Source organism: Dendropsophus ebraccatus, chromosome 3 (genome assembly GCF_027789765.1).
Source record: "Dendropsophus ebraccatus isolate aDenEbr1 chromosome 3, aDenEbr1.pat, whole genome shotgun sequence".
NCBI lineage: Eukaryota > Metazoa > Chordata > Amphibia > Anura > Hylidae > Dendropsophus > Dendropsophus ebraccatus.
This window is the reverse complement of record NC_091456.1, coordinates 190,015,644-190,033,972: the sequence shown is the minus strand read 5'-3', so window position 1 is coordinate 190,033,972 and position 18,329 is coordinate 190,015,644. Positions and strand designations below refer to the sequence as shown.

Genomic DNA, 18,329 nt, shown 5'->3' with positions numbered 1-18,329 from the left:
GATTACAATCATGGTCTCTTGTTATGTTTTTTAAGTGTTTTTAAACTTTTTTCAAGTGTTTTCCCTTTATATTTTGTGATTTGTTAAATAAAGATATTTATCCTCTCTACATCGGTGTGCCATTGCCCCTATTTGCATACTTACTAGTGTTCTTGTGCTATGTATTGTTTGGCACACCTTTCTCTGTGCCTCCTTTTTTCTTCTCTCTTCTCTTCCCCCCTGTTTCTACTCCCCTCTTCGCCTCCCTCGGCTTTCCTTTCCCCCCCCTTTTCTTTTCCCCATCCCCTCCCCCCACGCAGTAAAGGACTATGGATACTTTTTCTGTATGCACCTTTAATGTAAAAGGCTTAAATGTGCCCCAGAAACGCAGCCAAATACTTTACTACCTTCAGAAGCGTCGAGTCTCTATTGCTCTCTTTCAGGAGACGCATTTTCAGACCTCTGCATGCCCTAAGCTACTAAATAAATGGTACCCAACTTGGTATCACTCTACTAACGATGAGGCTAAAATTAAGGGATTATCCATAGCCTTTCATAGATCCTTCCAACCTGAGGTTCTTAAAATTCAGAGAGACCAGTCTGGTCGCTACGTGTTGCTCCAATGTATGTACGCTGGCCAGCAGCTCACCCTTGCATCTGTTTATTTTCCTAACCAGGGGCAGGTGTCTTTTGCCCTCGACTTCCTGCAACAACTTGATGAGTTTGCTGGGACATCTCAGGTGATATTGGGAGGCGACTTCAACTGGATCTGGGACCCGAATAACGATTCCTTAAGTGGTAGGTCCTCTCTCTCCTTCTCAGCACTCTAGGTTGAGGAAAGAGTTTCACTCCAGACAGGAGATCTCTGGAGGGTCTTACATCCAGGCGTCAAAGATTATACATACTTCTTCCCATCTCACTCCTCTTATAGTCGCCTGGACATGATTTTTTTTAGTCACCCGCTGTTGTCATATGCTCCTAGAGCCTCCATAGACTCAATTGTATGGTCTGACCATGCGCCTGTTCTTTCTAGTTTGCCATTTTTCCCCTAGACCTTTCTCCTGGCGGCTAAATGATAATTTGCTCAAAGACACGCTGTGTCTAAAAGAGATCCAGAGCACAATTTCCACATTTGTGTTAGAGCATCGCTTAGATGACACTGCCGCTTCTATGAAATGGGAAGCATTAAAATGCTCCCTTAGGGGAGTTTTCATGGCGCATGGTGCACGCCTTAAAAAAGCGAATGCCCTGAAGCTCAAGAAGCTCTTTCAGGAGCTTGCCGGATTAGAAGCCCAAAACAAACGGTCCTACCAGCCTGAAACTCAGGCCCAAATCTCCATGACGCGGCAACAAATCTTATCATGCCTAGATAAGAAGTATGCTTGTTTAAGAGACAAGCTACACAGAGGTTACTATGAGTATGCTGACAAAAGCGGGTCATGGCTTGCTAGAGCCCTTCATAGACACAAACCCTCTACATTCATACTTTCCCTACACTCCCCTACCAAGGGGAAAATACACACTACAGGCCATATAGTGGAGGAGTTCCACTCCTACTACGCAACCCTATGCCATCTTAAGAATAAATAGGCAGACCTTCCCGCCCCACAACTGGTAGATAAAATTAGGCTATATCTTGCTAAACAAACTCCCTACCCTTCCCGACGACAGCTGGTCCGCACTGGAGACTGGAGTTTTTGGAGACCTGGTCATCAAAAACCTTAAGAATGGCAAATGCCCAGGCCCAGAAGGCTATACTGCCCGTTTCTACAAAACCTTCGGAGGTGCCTTGGCCCCCCGCTGCTGTCCTTCTTCAACTCTGTCTCCCAGGGATCGAGCTTCCCCCCTCAGGCCCTTATGGCGCACATTTCGGTAATTCCCAAACCAGGAAAAGATAGGGAGGTCTGCGGCAACTATCGCCCCATATCCCTAATAAACTTAGACATCAAAATCTTTTCTAAAATGCTTGCCATGCGGCTGGGTCCCTTGCTTCCCTCCCTGGTGCATTATGACCAAGTTGGGTTTGTGCCTGGGAGGGAGGCCAGGGACAACACGCTCATGACCTTTTCCCTTTATGGCCGCCGCCAAACAGCATAAGATCCCCACCTGCCTTCTCTCAATTGATGCTGAGAAGGCATTTGATAGGATCGGATGGGACTTCTTAAAGCTAGCTCTGGAGGGCTTGGGGATGGGACCCGCTCTTTTGCATACTGGCCCTCTACAACAGCGCCTCTGCGCAGGTGAGGGTAAATGGCACTCTGTCTTCCCCATTTGCCATTTGCAACGGGACAAGGCATGGTTGCCCCTCTCGCCCCTCCTATACGTTCTTGTAATGGAGCATTTGGCGGTGGCTTTGAGGGGGAATACCTCTATCCCTTGCCGGACCTTCTCCCTTTAGGCGGACGACCTACTTTTATACATCACGTTCCCACACATCTCCCTACCCGCGATATTGGCAGAGTTTGAGGAGTTCGGATCACTCAGCAATCTAGTGGTTCGGTAAGATGGCAGCACTTAAGATGGACATATTGCCGAGACTCTTGTATCTGATGCAGGCCCTACCTATGGCACTCCCTAGAGCCTTTCTGGACAAGATCTTTCATGATCCGTTTCGTATGGGACCCGGGGGGACCCTGCATCAAATACCAGAATCTGACAAGGGCTAAGGATATGGGAGGCACGGGCCTTCCAAACATCCTGTTATACTATTACTTGACTGTTGACACAAGGATACTGGACCTTTGCCATCACCAGGTCACGAAGGGTTGGGTCTCGTTTGAATCAGCCCTGTCCCCATGTGCCCTCCTACACTACCCTGGCTGCCCCCGACCGATAGACCCTCTTCCATACTGATTCCGGACGTGACCAGGGTGCTGCTACCCATATGGGACCGCATATTTCACAAACAGGGGCTATCATCTAGGCCCGGACCGTAGACACCCTTATATAGTAACCCTCAACTCGCTTGGGACCAGGACACTCGCTCTATTCTGGGGATCCCCCTACATGACAAGCCCCGTCTCCATCAGGTCCTGGCAGGCACCCGGTTACGTCCTCTCGCAACTGACCTGACACCCTCCCCTGGGGCTTGGCTTTTCCATAGCAGGCTACAACATTATTACAAACACACTAACCCCCGCATGCCAGATTCACAGAGACCTCACGTCCTTCGAACACCTTTGCATCCAGTCGACATCACCTACCCACACAATTTCTTTGATCTATGGAGCGCTCAGGGGCAATCTAGAGATGGACCTGAAACCTTCCTTTATCCTGCAATGGGAAACTAATTTAAACAAGACATTTTCAGAAGACGATCTCTCTAGGATTTTCCTTCTTACTCACAAGACGTCTATCTCCAGCAGGATACAGGAACGTAATTACAAAATCCTCAGTCGGTGGTACCGATGTCCGGACTGGCTGCATGCTGTATTTCCTTCTGCCTCCCCCATGTGTTGGAGGTGCGGTGGAGCCCAAGGCACTTATATCCACATTTGGTGGAACTGCCCAATTATCCATTCTTTCTGGACATCGGTCTTCCAACACTATAATAAGGTTTGTTCTGCATCCGTGCCGGCTACGCCTGAGATCGCTCTATTGTCCCTTATCCCAGGCTCCCTGCCTCTGGTTAAGAAAGGCCTACTGAGGCAATGGTCATTCCGAGATATTGGAAGCAGTCCTGCCCCCCCTCTAAAGTAGAGCTGGTGGAAACTCGAAAAGATCAGGCGTATGGAGGAACTGGTGGCGGACGACTCAGATAATTCAGCCCTATTTGACAGAACCTGGTTTGCCTGGGACGAGTTCAGGGCTACCCCGGACCTTCAGGCCTGGTTAGTGTGAGTCCCAGGTGTGGCTCTCCATACCTTTTCCTATTCCCTCCCCCCTCCTTGAACCTTTTACCTCCCCCCTTTCTTCTTCTGCTTCTGTTCCTCGTATCTCTCCCCTCTCTTCTGCCTACCCAGAGGGCACTATGCCCGTTTTCACTTTCTTTTATTCTTTTCTGCTTACATTGGTTTATTTGATGTAAAGTGATGTTTTACTTGTCTGTGTTCCGGCATGTTGATAGCCCCTTGCCCACACCTCTCAATGGTTTGTCAACTAGTTACTACACCCCTTGGTGCCACAGTACCAGAAATCGGATGGATGACTTTCCTTTTCTCTAGACAACATAAACTAGCCTTCCCTGTTGGATCTCACTTCCGGAAGAGACTGGAACTGCGATCATGGAGCACCCAGTTATGTTTGTTTTTATGCTGTGTAATAGAAGCTCACTTTATCTCATGTACACGCTCATGTTTTGGGCGTTACTTAGTCCTGTTGTATTTCTTAAAACTTTGTGTTAATAAAAACGATTTACCACAAAAATTTGGACAGAAAAAATGTAGTGAGAACAAAGCCAAAGCCTGCCAGGGACTTGTTTACATTGGCCGTCTCAGAAGGGAAGGGGGGAGGAGGTTGAGACAGAGAGAAAAGCTCACACTCAGATTTTTGTATCTTCAGCAGAAAGCAGCAGCTGAGAACTAAGGGAAGGAGACTGAATAGATAATAACAAGTATGGAATGAATTGTTAGTCTCACCATGGGCAGCAACATATCAAAAGTTATGTATCAGCGGAATACCCCTTTATGTATATAGAAATGATGTTTCATCCCCTCTAATATTCTATGGGGAAAAGGAAAAATGCATTTGGTGCAATGTTATAAAAAAAAATAATAATAAAGACTTTGGGAGCAGTATCGTCTATTGTGTGAACTAGTCTTTAGAAATGGTAAATTACACTTGGTGAGAGGTGAGGATTTTGTCACTCCTAAATGTAACACGGCCAAAGAGACCTCTGCCCGGCTCGCTGCCATCCTCCCAGGGTGATCTCCCACTTCCCTGAGCTCCGGAAAACCAAACAATACACAAACAATGGAGAGCGAAGGTGACATCAGATGAAACCGTAAGTATCATTATAGAAGGAAGCGCGGAGGTTACACTCAGGAGGGGAGTTCTGGAACGCTCCCCCCCCCCCCCCTCTCCCCCACCTCCAGGTTCTCGTTCTGATCTCAGCGGACGTCCATATCAGTCTCTGCTCCCTGTAACATCTTTCAGCATCTGGAGAGAAACACTGGGACATCCGAATCAATAACTGGTTCAGTATATTCTTCACTAGGTTTTCTCAAGGACAATCAACATCCAAAGGCGACATAGTGATCCCCAATCTCCATCATCTACTTTACACACTTGTGGGGGGTTAGCTCCATCACAGGTATCACAGACACAGCAGAGTTAAAAATAAGTGGGTTTTATTTCACAAAGTCCAAGCAGTAACAAAATAGCTTTTCTTCAGCAGGTGCAAATAACATAAGGATAGCCTGAACAAAGGGTTAAATGAAAACAGGATTTCTCACCAGAACAGTCTTTTTAGGCTACAGCAGATTCTCCAGCTTCTCTGCCTGGAACCAACACAGCAGAACCTCCAAACAAGCTCCAGCCCTGGAGTTACACACCACACACAGCTCACCTCATTTCCTGGCTGTTATAGGGAAAACCGGGATGGATACGTGGGAGCAGTCATCCCACCCAACTCTGAGACTGCTCCAGTAAAAGCCGGCCCGGAACAACTACTTGAAAGCAGGTATACTAAATTTGAAAAAACCTGTTAGTAACCTATGTCACCAACCTCGGCCTACTCTACTGAGGCCTTGAACCACGGTGACACGTATCTATCATCGACCACCATACCTTGTGCCTTGTCACAACACATACAGCTTAGCTACATATACATTACACATATACAGCTCTGCTGTGTACACATACTGTACAGCTCAGCTACATATACATTACACATATACAGCTCTACTATGTACACATACAGCTCAGCTACATGTACATTACACATATACAGCTCAGCTACATGTACATTACACATATACAGCTCAGCTACATGTACATTACACATATACAGCTCAGCTACATGTACATTACACACATACAGCTCAGCTACATGTACATTACACATATACAGCTCTACTGTGTACACATACAGCTCAGCTACATGTACATTACACACATACAGCTCAGCTACATGTACATTACACACATACAGCTCAGCTACATGTACATTACACACATATACAGCTCAGCTACATGTACATTACACATATACAGCTCAGCTACATGTACATTACACACATACAGCTCAGCTACATGTACATTACACACATATACAGCTCAGCTACATGTACATTACACACATATACAGCTCAGCTACATGTACATTACACACATATACAGCTCAGCTACATGTACATTACACATATACAGCTCAGCTACATGTACATTACACATATACAGCTCAGCTACATGTACATTACACATATACAGCTCAGCTACATGTACATTACACACATATACAGCTCAGCTACATGTACATTACACATATACAGCTCAGCTACATGTACATTACACACATACAGCTCAGCTACATGTACATTACACACATATACAGTTCAGCAGGGGCGTAGCTAATGTCTCCTGGGCCCTGGTGCGAGAGGCCAACTTGGGCCCCCCCCCCCTCCTTTCACGACCAAGTGATGCTATTGTTGTGTGTGTGTGTATATATATATATATATATATATATATATATATATATATATATATATATATATATATATATATATATATATATATACACACAGTGGTGCCTTGGATTATGAGCATAATTCGTTCCAGGACCGTGCTTGTAATCCAAATCCACTCTTAAACCAAAGCAAATTTTCCTATAAGAAATCATGTAAATGCAGACAGTTGGTTCCACACCCCAAATATATTTATTATTCTGTACTGTACAGTAATGGAGAGGATGGGAAACACAAGGGCTGACAGAGACTGCAGGGAGCAGGAAGGAATGAGCAGGACAGATGTGGGCACATACATGCAGCACTCTCTGTCCGGGGAGAGAGGGGTTACAGCTATGGAGAGATTACCTCCACAGTCCTGTCCCCTGATGTAAGCCCCAGCCTGAAGGGGATCTGCTATGATTTGGAAGGTGTTTAGAGTACAGTGCTGTAGACCCCGCTATGCAGGCCATGCCCCTTCTCCACTCGCGCTCCCACCCAATACAGGAAGTTCTTAAACCAAAGCAATGCTCTTAAACCAAGTCACAATTTTGAAAAACTGTGAGCTCTTAAACCAAAACGCTCTTAAACGAAGTTACTCTTAAACCAAGGTACCACTGTATATATATATATATATATATATATATATATATATATATATATATATATATATACACACACACACACACACCAAGACAGATATTACCTATTACCGCCATACTGTTACCGACCAAATCCTGTATACTGAGACCAATATTACCAGTAATACCAGTATATAGGGAGGAAACATTACCGCCACACCACAACCACTACCATCACCACCATATTGTTACTGACCAAATCCAGTATACTAAATCACCTCATCCAGTCATATAGAGGTGGCCCCAGCTCTACACAGGTTCTATACACCATATACATTACAGTGCAGTTATATCAGGTGACTCACAGGAGACATCTTTTCTGATCGGAGTTCTTCCCTTTTCATCATCTTCTCCATCCGTCCTAGGCCGTTATGAGAACTTCTCCGAGCCACGAATCCACAGAATCTGCCAGACAGACATATTAGGCTCCACACACTGACACCATCTCCATCTCTCTACACACTGCACATTTGTACTGTCCCCTTTACACCCTCATTTAGTGGGTAGCCCTGACTCTATGTGACCTCCTAATAATATATGCCCCCCTCTGTGTATTCCCTCTCCCCCTATGTTGCCCCCCCAAATAGATGCCCCCCTCTACCCCCTCCCTTATAGATGGCCCCCTCTACCCCCTCCCTTATAGATGGCCCCCTCTCTCCTCACCCTCCCTTATGGATGGTCCCCTCTCCCCCCACCCTCCCTTATAGATGGTCCCCTCTCCCCCCCTCCTCCCTTATAGATGGTCCCCTCTCCCCCCCTCCTCCCTTATAGATGGTCCCCTCTCTCCTCACCCTCCCTTATGGATGGTCCCCTCTCCCCCCCTCCTCCCTTATAGATGGTCCCCTCTCCCCCCACCCTCCCTTATAGATGGTCCCCTCTCCCCCCACCCTCCCTTATAGATGGTCCCCTCTCCCCCCCTCCTCCCTTATAGATGGTCCCCTTTCCCCCCCTCCCTTATAGATGGTCCCCTTTCCCCCCCTCCCTTATAGATGGTCAACTTTCCCCCCCTTTATAGATGGTCCCCTTCCTCCCTCCCTTATAGATGGTCCCCTTTCCCCCCCCTTTATAGATGGTCCCCTTCCTCCCTCTCTTATAGATGGTCCCCTTTCCCCCCCCCCACCCTCATAGATGCCCCCCTCCTTTCCCCCCACCCTCATAGATGGCCCCTCTTTCCCCCCCCCCACCCTCATAGATGGCCCCTCTCTTTCCCCCCACCCTCATAGATGGCCCCCCTCTTTCCCCCCACCCTCATAAATGCCCCCCTCCTTCCCCCCCACCCTCATAGATGGTCCCTCTTTCCCCCCACCCTCATAGATGTCCCCCTCCTTCCCCCCACCCTCATAGATGCCCCCCTCCTTTCCCCCCACCCTCATAGATGCCCCCCTCCTTTCCCCCCACCCTCATAGATGCCCCCCTCTTTCCCCCCACCCTCATAGATGGCCCCCTCTTTCCCCCCACCCTCATAGATGTCCCCCTCCTTCCCCCCACCCTCATCGATGGCCCCCTCCTTTCCCCCCACCCTCATAGATGGCCCCCTCTTTCCCCCCACCCTCATAGATGCCCCCCTCCTTTCCCCCCACCCGTACAGGCTGATAAAAAAACAAAACTTAACTCACCTGACATCGCGCTCCCACGTTGATCCTCACTCCTCCTGGTCTGTCCCCGGCTGCTGCGCGGCTGCCGGGGGTGTCGCGTCTTATCCCCGGCAGCGCGCGCATCCCAGAACTCCCTGCGCGCCGGAAACAGGAAGTCAGGGCCCAAGGCGCGCAGGGAGTTCTGGGATGCGCGCGCTGCCGGGGGTAAGACGCGACACCCCCGGCAGCCGCGCAGAAGCCGGGGGAAAGACGGAGCCAGTCTCTTGTGACCGCAAGCAAAACAATGCTTGCGGTCACAAGAGTGATTGATCGGGGGGCCCCGCGGGCCCCCCTTGTGGCGGGCCCGGTCGCGGCGGCGACCCCCGCGACCACGGTGGCTACGCCACTGCAGTTCAGCTACATGTACATTACACATATACAGCTCAGCTACATGTACATTACACACATACAGCTCAGCTACATGTACATTACACACATACAGCTCAGCTACATGTACATTACACACATACACAGCTCAGCTACATGTACATTACACATATACAGCTCAGCTACATGTACATTACACACATACAGCTCAGCTACATGTACATTACACATATACAGCTCAGCTACATGTACATTACACACATATACAGCTCAGCTACATGTACATTACACATATACAGCTCAGCTACATGTACATTACACACATACAGCTCAGCTACATGTACATTACACATATACAGCTCAGCTACATGTACATTACACACATATACAGCTCAGCTACATGTACATTACACATATACAGCTCAGCTACATGTACATTACACACATACAGCTCAGCTACATGTACATTACACACATATACAGTTCAGCTACATGTACATTACACACATACAGCTCAGCTACATGTACATTACACACATACAGCTCAGCTACATGTACATTACACACATACACAGCTCAGCTACATGTACATTACACATATACAGCTCAGCTACATGTACATTACACATATACAGCTCAGCTACATGTACATTACACACATACAGCTCAGCTACATGTACATTACACATATACAGCTCAGCTACATGTACATTACACATATACAGCTCAGCTACATGTACATTACACACATACAGCTCAGCTGTAGGCATATATAACACACTAGAAAATGTACCCGGCGCTGCCCGGGTATAAAGTGTCAGTGTGTTAATTAGATTTGTTCCAAGAGTGCTCAGGAGGCAAATCTATACCCTTTTTTTGTTCTTTTTTTGTTTAAGGGGAAATCTCCAGGAGCCTTATATACCCCTATATACCCGACAGTTCTGCACTGTTCGCGTAAATTGTAGCTTATGCACATTAGAAAATAACTAAAAACTTTAAACATCCTAAATACCTAATAGTCAAACTGATATGTCATGTGATCAGACTGTATACAGAGCCTGGTTATATACAACATTGGCTGTGTTTTATACAGCCTGGTTATATACAACATTGGTAGTGTTATACTGAGCCTGGTTATATACAACATTGGCAGTGTTATACTGTGCATGGTTATATACAACATTGGTAGTATTATACTGAGCCTGGTTATATACAACATTGGCAGTGTTATATACAGCCTGGTTATATACAACGAGATATTCTAGTGTAAGAACTCAACCTAATAGCACAGTTAGGGTGAGGGGTGTGTAGCGAGTGCACTACTTGGTTGGCACCAAAAACCAGCAATTGTAAATAGTGTTAATAGTAGGCTCTCTAGCATAACCCCCTTTAAAATATCTAAATTAGTATAGCATAGGTGATTAAGGATAATATTGTAATTCATATACACTCACCGGCCACTTTATTAGGTACACCTGTCCAACTGCACGTTACACAGCTCTGCTCCACATACATCACACACATATACAGCTCAGCTACATGTACATTACACACATACAGCTCAGCTACATGTACATTACACATATACAGCTCAGCTACATGTACATTACACACATACAGCTCAGCTACATGTACATTACACACATACAGCTCAGCTACATGTACATTACACACATACAGCTCAGCTACATGTACATTACACACATACAGCTCAGCTACATGTACATTACACATATACAGCTCAGCTACATGTACATTACACACATACAGCTCAGCTACATGTACATTACACATATACAGCTCAGCTACATGTACATTACACACATACAGCTCAGCTACATGTACATTACACACATATACAGCTCAGCTACATGTACATTACACACATATACAGCTCAGCTACATGTACATTACACACATACAGCTCAGCTACATGTACATTACACATATACAGCTCAGCTACATGTACATTACACACATATACAGCTCAGCTACATGTACATTACACACATACAGCTCAGCTACATATACATTACACACATACAGCTCAGCTACATGTACATTACACATATACAGCTCAGCTACATGTACATTACACATATACAGCTCAGCTACATGTACATTACACACATATACAGCTCAGCTACATGTATATTACACACATACAGCTCAGCTACATGTACATTACACATACAGCTCAGCTACATGTACATTACACACATATACAGCTCAGCTACATGTACATTACACATATACAGCTCAGCTACATGTACATTACACACATATACAGCTCAGCTACATGTACATTACACACATACAGCTCAGCTACATGTACACTACACACAGGGCTCTGCTGCAGGGATATATAACACACACACATACACAGCTCTGCTCCACACACATCACACACATACAGCTCTGCTGCATACACATCACTTCAGCTCATCCAGCACAGCAGAGTCCTGCATACACTGAGCAGCAGCCCCTGATCATGTGACTCCTCCTCCTCCATGTGACTGATCACATGACTGTGACATCATTGCAGGTCCTGGAAGCACACGGCTCCTGTACAGCTCTGCAGGCGGCTTCCTGACTTATCAGCTGCTGCTGGACTGTCCCGCCCGCTCCCTGCCCACAGTATGTACTAATGCTGGGTCACTGCTCACCTCTCTGCCCCGCCCCTTGCCTCCTGAGCACCAATCACTGGAGAGGAGGAGGGGCCAGACACAAGGTACATTGGAAATCCTTCCTGCCCCTCCCCCTCCTCCTGCTAGTGTGCTCTGCTGCTGCTGCTGCCTCCTGGGATCTGCCCACTGGCTGCCAGACAGGTAGGAGATTTACAGTGTTCAGGGGAGAGGGGGCATCCAGCTGTGCTAAGGGGGAGGGGGGCAGTATGGGGGGATCACATTGGATAATCCCTTTAAGCGCTCCCAGAGTTACTTCCAGAGACAGCAGCACTCTGGTCTCCAGTTTTGGTGAAGCTTATTAGCAAACTACAGCTGAACTGGTGACAAGAGTTTGTTGTTGTTTGCCGGACAAGTTGTACTTTTTATTCCCATTCTGTATTCTACATATACATATTATTATACATTATTATTATTATTATTATTATTATTATTATTATTATTATCCATTGTATCCTCTACTTTCTATTCATCTCTCCAGGATCCTCTGCTGATATCTTCTATATAAGAGACCGACCCATCAACCATGGAGAGAGACAGAGACAAGATGGCCGAGAGGATAATAACCCTCACCCTACACATACTCTTCCTGCTTACTGGGGAGGTGAGGGATTCTGGGAGTGATGTCATCATGACATCATTCTTATCTATGGAATAACAGATGGATAGGACTGGGGAGGTGAGGGATTCTGGGAGTGATGTCATCATGACATCATTCTTATCTATGGAATAACAGATGGATAGGACTGGAGAGGTGAGGGATTCTGGGAGTGATGTCATCATGACATCATTCTTATCTATGGAATAACAGATGGATAGGACTGGAGAGGTGAGGGATTCTGGGAGTGATGTCATCATGACATCATTCTTATCTATGGAATAACAGATGGATAGGACTGGAGAGGTGAGGGATTCTGGGAGTGATGTCATCATGACATCATTCTTATCTATGGAATAACAGATGGATAGGACTGGAGAGGTGAGGGATTCTGGGAATGGATGGAGTGATAGTAATGTGTCTCTCCATACACAGGATTACACAGTAGTGAAGAAGTCCTCTAGTGGGCGCTGTGGGGCCCCTGGGTGTGAAGGATGGGGAAGAACCCTGAGCCCAATCCCGGGGCCCCTGATACATGAGGAAATGGAGGAAGAGAAGATCCTAGAAGTCACCAACAAGATGGTGGAGCTGCTGAGTGGAGAGGTGAGACTGTGGCTGCTGGGAATGCTGGGACATTATACAGTAACACCACTGGAGGGGTGGGGGGGATGACTGTGTGACCATTGTGTGTGTCAGGTTCCTATAAGGTGTCAGGACGTGGCGGTCTATTTCTCCATGGAGGAGTGGGAGTATGTAGAAGGACACAAGGATCAGTACAAGGATGTGATGCTGGAGGATCAGCAGCCCCTCCCATCAGCAGGTAATAGACAGGACTATATACACACCTCCTCTCTGTATTATCTGGATGGAAAGAATGAATTCAGTCTCTGTATGTGTTCCCTCCAGTCAGATCCAGTAAGAGAACAGCACCAGAGAGATGTCCCCGTCCTCTTCTTCCTCAGGATCAGGTAGATGGAGATGTTCCCTATGATCTGTACATCCCACCTGACTTCTCCTGTCTGATGACTTTTACAATATTTCTCTCACATTTTATGAATCAGGGGGAAGATCTTATTGAGACCAATGCTACAGATATGACAGTAAAAGAAGAAGAGGAGACAGATGTGAGCAGTGATGAGCAGTATAAGGAGAACATTAATAAAGGGAAGAATCTGAATTCTATTAATGCTAAAAATATGATGATGATGAAAGAAGAAGAGGAGACATACGTGAACAGTGATGAGCAGTATGAGGAGGAAGTTACTAGAGGGAATAATCTGAACTGTTGTAATGCTACCGACATACGGGTAAAAGAAGAGACAGATGACAGCAGTGATGAGCAGTATAAGGAGGACATCACTACAGGTAACCGCCCAGGTGAGTAGTGACCACTAAATGCAGAGAACAGTCACACATTCTCCTCAGTCACCGGCTGTAACTATTCTGTGTGGAATATTATAAGTTCTGTGTCCTGTCAGTTTTCCAGCTATATAATCATTCAGCCTAAATTCTAATATACAGCACAGTCCCAGCGGACAATATATCACTATCAGTCTCCTGCTGGTAAGAAGGTTAAGGTTATAGATATATATGACCGTCCTCATCTTACAGCGTACGTGTTGTGAAAAAATTTGTTTAAATGCAATTAAATCAAAGTGTCCCTGCTCCTTTGTGACGATATTTGGTCTTTTCTTTGTTCAAAAGAAGAGACCAAACACAGATAGTCCCAGCGCTCACAGACATGGCTCAGTAATGACTGACAGTGATGTTCAGCGAGAACTATAATGCTGGAGTGCTTGTTACTAGAGTTGGGAATTTTTCAGTGATCCAGTTCATGACCCCTCGTGACCTTTGACCATTATACTTAGTGTAGATCCAGGAAAGGCCTCCGACAAGACCTCATGGCCCTTTATTCCCACCACTATTCAGCGTAGACGGTTTGGCCCTATATTCTCCCAATATATTATAGCTTATTCACAAACTGACAGTGACTCCAGATTAACAGACGTAATACTTTGCCCTTCGACATCTTCACAGGAACAGCACAAGGTTGCCCCCTCTCCCCCTTCTCTCTAATCGCTCAGTCTCTTACTATACCACATACCCCTTGTAACACCCTCCGCACAGTCACCACCATACTCTGTGATATTACCATGGCTGCATTAACAGAGGATGTACTTCTTATCATCAGGAACCTTCTCTCTACTCTCTCCCCTTTGTTGGGCGACCTCCAGGCTTTAGGTAATGTAGTGTCCCAGTACAGCTGAGCCACCACATCTTGTATACCACCTGTCTATAGGTGACTCAATCTGGGAGGTGTCACACTCTGGGATGATGGCTGCCTTTCTGCAATATCTCCACTTGGTGTCTCACTCTCCCCTGTCTGTTACGCACAGCTGGAGGGAAAAAGGTTAATAGACAAGTCCGGCAAAATTATTTATAACAGTATTGTTTTGGCCCCCCAAGAGTTATACAAATCACCAATATACACTTATTATGGGAAATGCTTATAAAGTGCTTTTTTCCCTGCAGTTACTACTGCATCAAGGCTTTACTTCCTGGATAACATGGTGATGTCATGACCCAACTCCCAGAGCTGTGCGGCTGTGGCTGCTGGAGAGGAGGATGGCAGGTGGATGCTCAGTGTCCCTCCAGTGCCCTGTGTCCCTCAGTGTCCCCCTGGCATCAGAGAAAAGAGGAGAGAGACATCTCTAGGCCAACCCACAACTTAGTGGAAGTAGTGGAAGAATGGTGGTGTCAGTCTATCACTCTGGACAGGTGACTAGCGACATAATAATGGAATAGGTTAGGGAGGACCAGGCCTCCACGTAACTTAGGACGGCACAACACAGACTTTGCAATCCTTGGCTGCTTATGAGCCCAAATGAATTTAGCCAGGAGTGCAGAGAGTTGTCGAAAATAGCTCAAGGGCACCATAACTGCAAGGGCTTGGAAAAGATACAAGGGTCTAGGGAGGATATCGAGCAACGGCCAAACCAAGTAAAGGTGCTCTTGTGCTATCTGGACAAGTCGGCCTCAATAGTTTTTAGCATGGGGGAAAGTTAGTCTTGAACAAATCAGAAACAGAGGGCGTCAGCTGGACCCCCAAATAGGACAAGGACAAACTCAACCAGCGAAAGGGGAAAGACATGGCAAGGGAAGGGGGAAGAGAGAGGTTGAGTGCTGCCAACTTCTGGAGGTTAATTTTATAGTTGGAAAGAGCCTGATATTTGGACAATTCAGAAAGAAGGTTAGGGAGAGACACAGAAGGCTGCGTAAGAAAAAAGAGAAGGTAATCCGCGTACGCTGCAACCTTGTGGTCAGTGGAGCCTACACGCTAGGGCTGGGCGATAATGGCCTAAATCAATATCGCGGTTTATCGTACATGTAGCCGCGGTAACGATAAATTGAACGATAATTATGACACGCCCCTTTTAAAAGCCACACCCCTTTTGAAAACCCCATTTTCCGATGGTAATACAAACGTGAATTTATTCCATATCACAATGTGCAGCAAACTTCACAAGTAATACACAATGTTTTGGCGTCTCCTACACCATTTTCAAGTGCCACTTAAGATTGGCATAAGAGACGCCAAAACGTCATATATTACTTGTGAAGTTTGCTGCACATTGTTATATGGAATAAATTCACGTTTGTATCACCATCAGAGTGCTGCAGAGTATTTTTACTAGCCGACTTGGTATTCGACTGCTGGCCTCCACAGTTCGTTTAGTGTGCTGCCTATATTGTTTGCTCTATCTATCTATCTATGTATATATCTATATATATATATCTATATATATCTATATATATATATATATGTGTATGTATAGATAGATCTATCTCCTCTATCCATTATCTATCTATCTATCTATCTATCTATCTATCTATCTATCTCTCTATCTATCTATCTATCTCCTATCTATCTATCTCCTATCTATCTATCTATCTCTCTATCTATCTAACTCCTCTATCTATCTCTCTATCTATCTAACTCCTCTATCTATCTCTCTATCTATCTAACTCCTCTATCTATCTCTCTATCTATCTATCTATAGACCAAAAAATACGGTTCCAGCTTGAAAACAGTGCTGATTGTGGCATCGAAACGTTGCTGCTGCATGTTCCTTTGAGCAAATAAACTACACTTTTCTTCCCTATTGGAGTGCCGGAACCCTATTTTTTAGTCTGTATATGTGCACGAAGGATACTTAGTGCGGGGTGGCACCCTATACCTTTACTGCAGGAGTGCTGTGGATTTTCTGATTGCTCTATATCTCTCTCTCTCTCTCTCTCTATCTATCTTTCTCTCTTTCTCTATCTTTCTCTCTCTATCTCTCTCTATCTATCTTTCTCTCTCTCTCTCTCTCTCTCTCACTCAGTGGCTGCGGGGGGTCAGGTATAGGTGGACACCTCCTTCCTCCCCCAGGCACCGCTCTCTCTCTCTCCCGCACAGGAATCCTCGGCCCCTGTCACTCGGTGCTGTAGCACATGTATCTGTGTCCCGGACTGAGCGTCACACATGGCCGCTTCCAGCACTGACAAAACATAACGGGGCTCCGAGGATTCCTGTGCGGGACAGAGTGCGGTGGCCAGTGAAGCATGGAGGTGCCGACCCATACCTGACCCCAACTATATATGCGGGAGAGGGGGGGCAGGGCTCACCGTGCAGCTTCCAGAGAAGTTAGGAGGAGAGAGCCGCCCGGCAGCAGCAGCGCTGAGCACACACTGGAGGGGGAGATGCCGTCTGTGTACAGCCTGTCCTATCTCCAGCCTTTTTCTTCAGCCCCCACAGCAGGATCTCTTGCCCTGCAGCAGTATATGTGCGTCCTGGCTCGGGAGGTGAATCGGAGCATAAGCTGGCACCCCTCTCTCTCTCCCTGCACCAGAGCATGCGGCCGCCGGGTGTGGGGGGAAAATACCGCAGATACCGTCCTGGCAGAGTTGAGGTCGGTTAACCGACGCCAGTGACGGTATCGGTATTTTTGCGGTATACCGCCCAGCCCTACTACACGCACTCCCGAAATGTCCGGGTTTTGTCTCACATGATGGAGAAAAGGTTCAAGGGTCAGGATAAAGATGAGAGGAGATAGAGGGCAGCTCTGGCGTGCGACGTTGCATATAGGGAACGTCGACGAGAGAAGGCCGTTGACAGAGACTTGAGCCAAGGGATCAGAGTACAGGCACCCGATCCACGCCAACATACGAGGACCAAGACCAAGATGTTAAAGCTTGACAAGGAGAAACGGCCAGACAACTCTATCAAAGGCCTTCTCGGCGTCAGTAGACAGAAGCATCGTTGGGAAAGACTTGGAGCGCACATAGTGAATAATATTAATAGCCCTAGTTGTATTGTTGCGGGCCTCGCATGTGGGCATAAATCCCACTTGGTCTTAATGGATGATGAGTTGAAGATGCGGGGTAAGACGGGCCACAAGAATTTTAGAGAAAAGCTTAAAGGTCAGGGTTAAGGAGAGAAATAGGACGGTAGTTCTGGCAAAGGGAGGGATCCTTACCTTCTTTAGGAATGACCGTAATATGTGGGAAGAGAGTTATAAGCAGATAGGAAGTGATCACAGAGGAGGAGAACACCTTATAGTAAGGAAGAATTAGGCCATCAGGGCCCGGGGCCTCACCAGAAGGAGAAGACCTAATTGCCCAATCCCTTTCCGTGGAGGTAATAGGGGATTTAAGCATAGAGATGCTCTCTCCTGGCAAGGAGGGAAGGCCAAAATTGGAAAGGTAGGAGGAGAGAAGAGAACCCGGATCTGGGGAGGCCGTAGAGGACAGAAGGTCGTAAAGACCTTCATAATAAAGACGGAAAGCATCCGCAATATGAGAAGAAAGAGTGATCTTTGAGC

At 46.5% G+C, this 18,329-nt stretch overlaps 2 protein-coding genes across 2 annotated transcripts in view; both read left to right on the top strand.

Annotated features, from left to right (window-relative positions):
- Positions 1-18,329, top strand: part of LOC138786850 (oocyte zinc finger protein XlCOF7.1-like) — a 37,220-nt gene that overhangs the window by 9,291 nt on the left and 9,600 nt on the right. The window contains exon 2 of the mRNA XM_069963921.1: positions 3,009-3,014. Coding sequence (XP_069820022.1) covers positions 3,009-3,014 — 6 coding nt within the window. The remainder of the gene's footprint in view (positions 1-3,008; positions 3,015-18,329) is intronic.
- Positions 12,782-18,329, top strand: part of LOC138786775 (zinc finger protein 501-like) — a 64,013-nt gene continuing 58,465 nt past the window's right edge. Inside the window, exon 1 of the mRNA XM_069963818.1 lies at positions 12,782-13,433. The gene's annotated coding sequence lies outside the window, so the exon portion shown is untranslated. The remainder of the gene's footprint in view (positions 13,434-18,329) is intronic.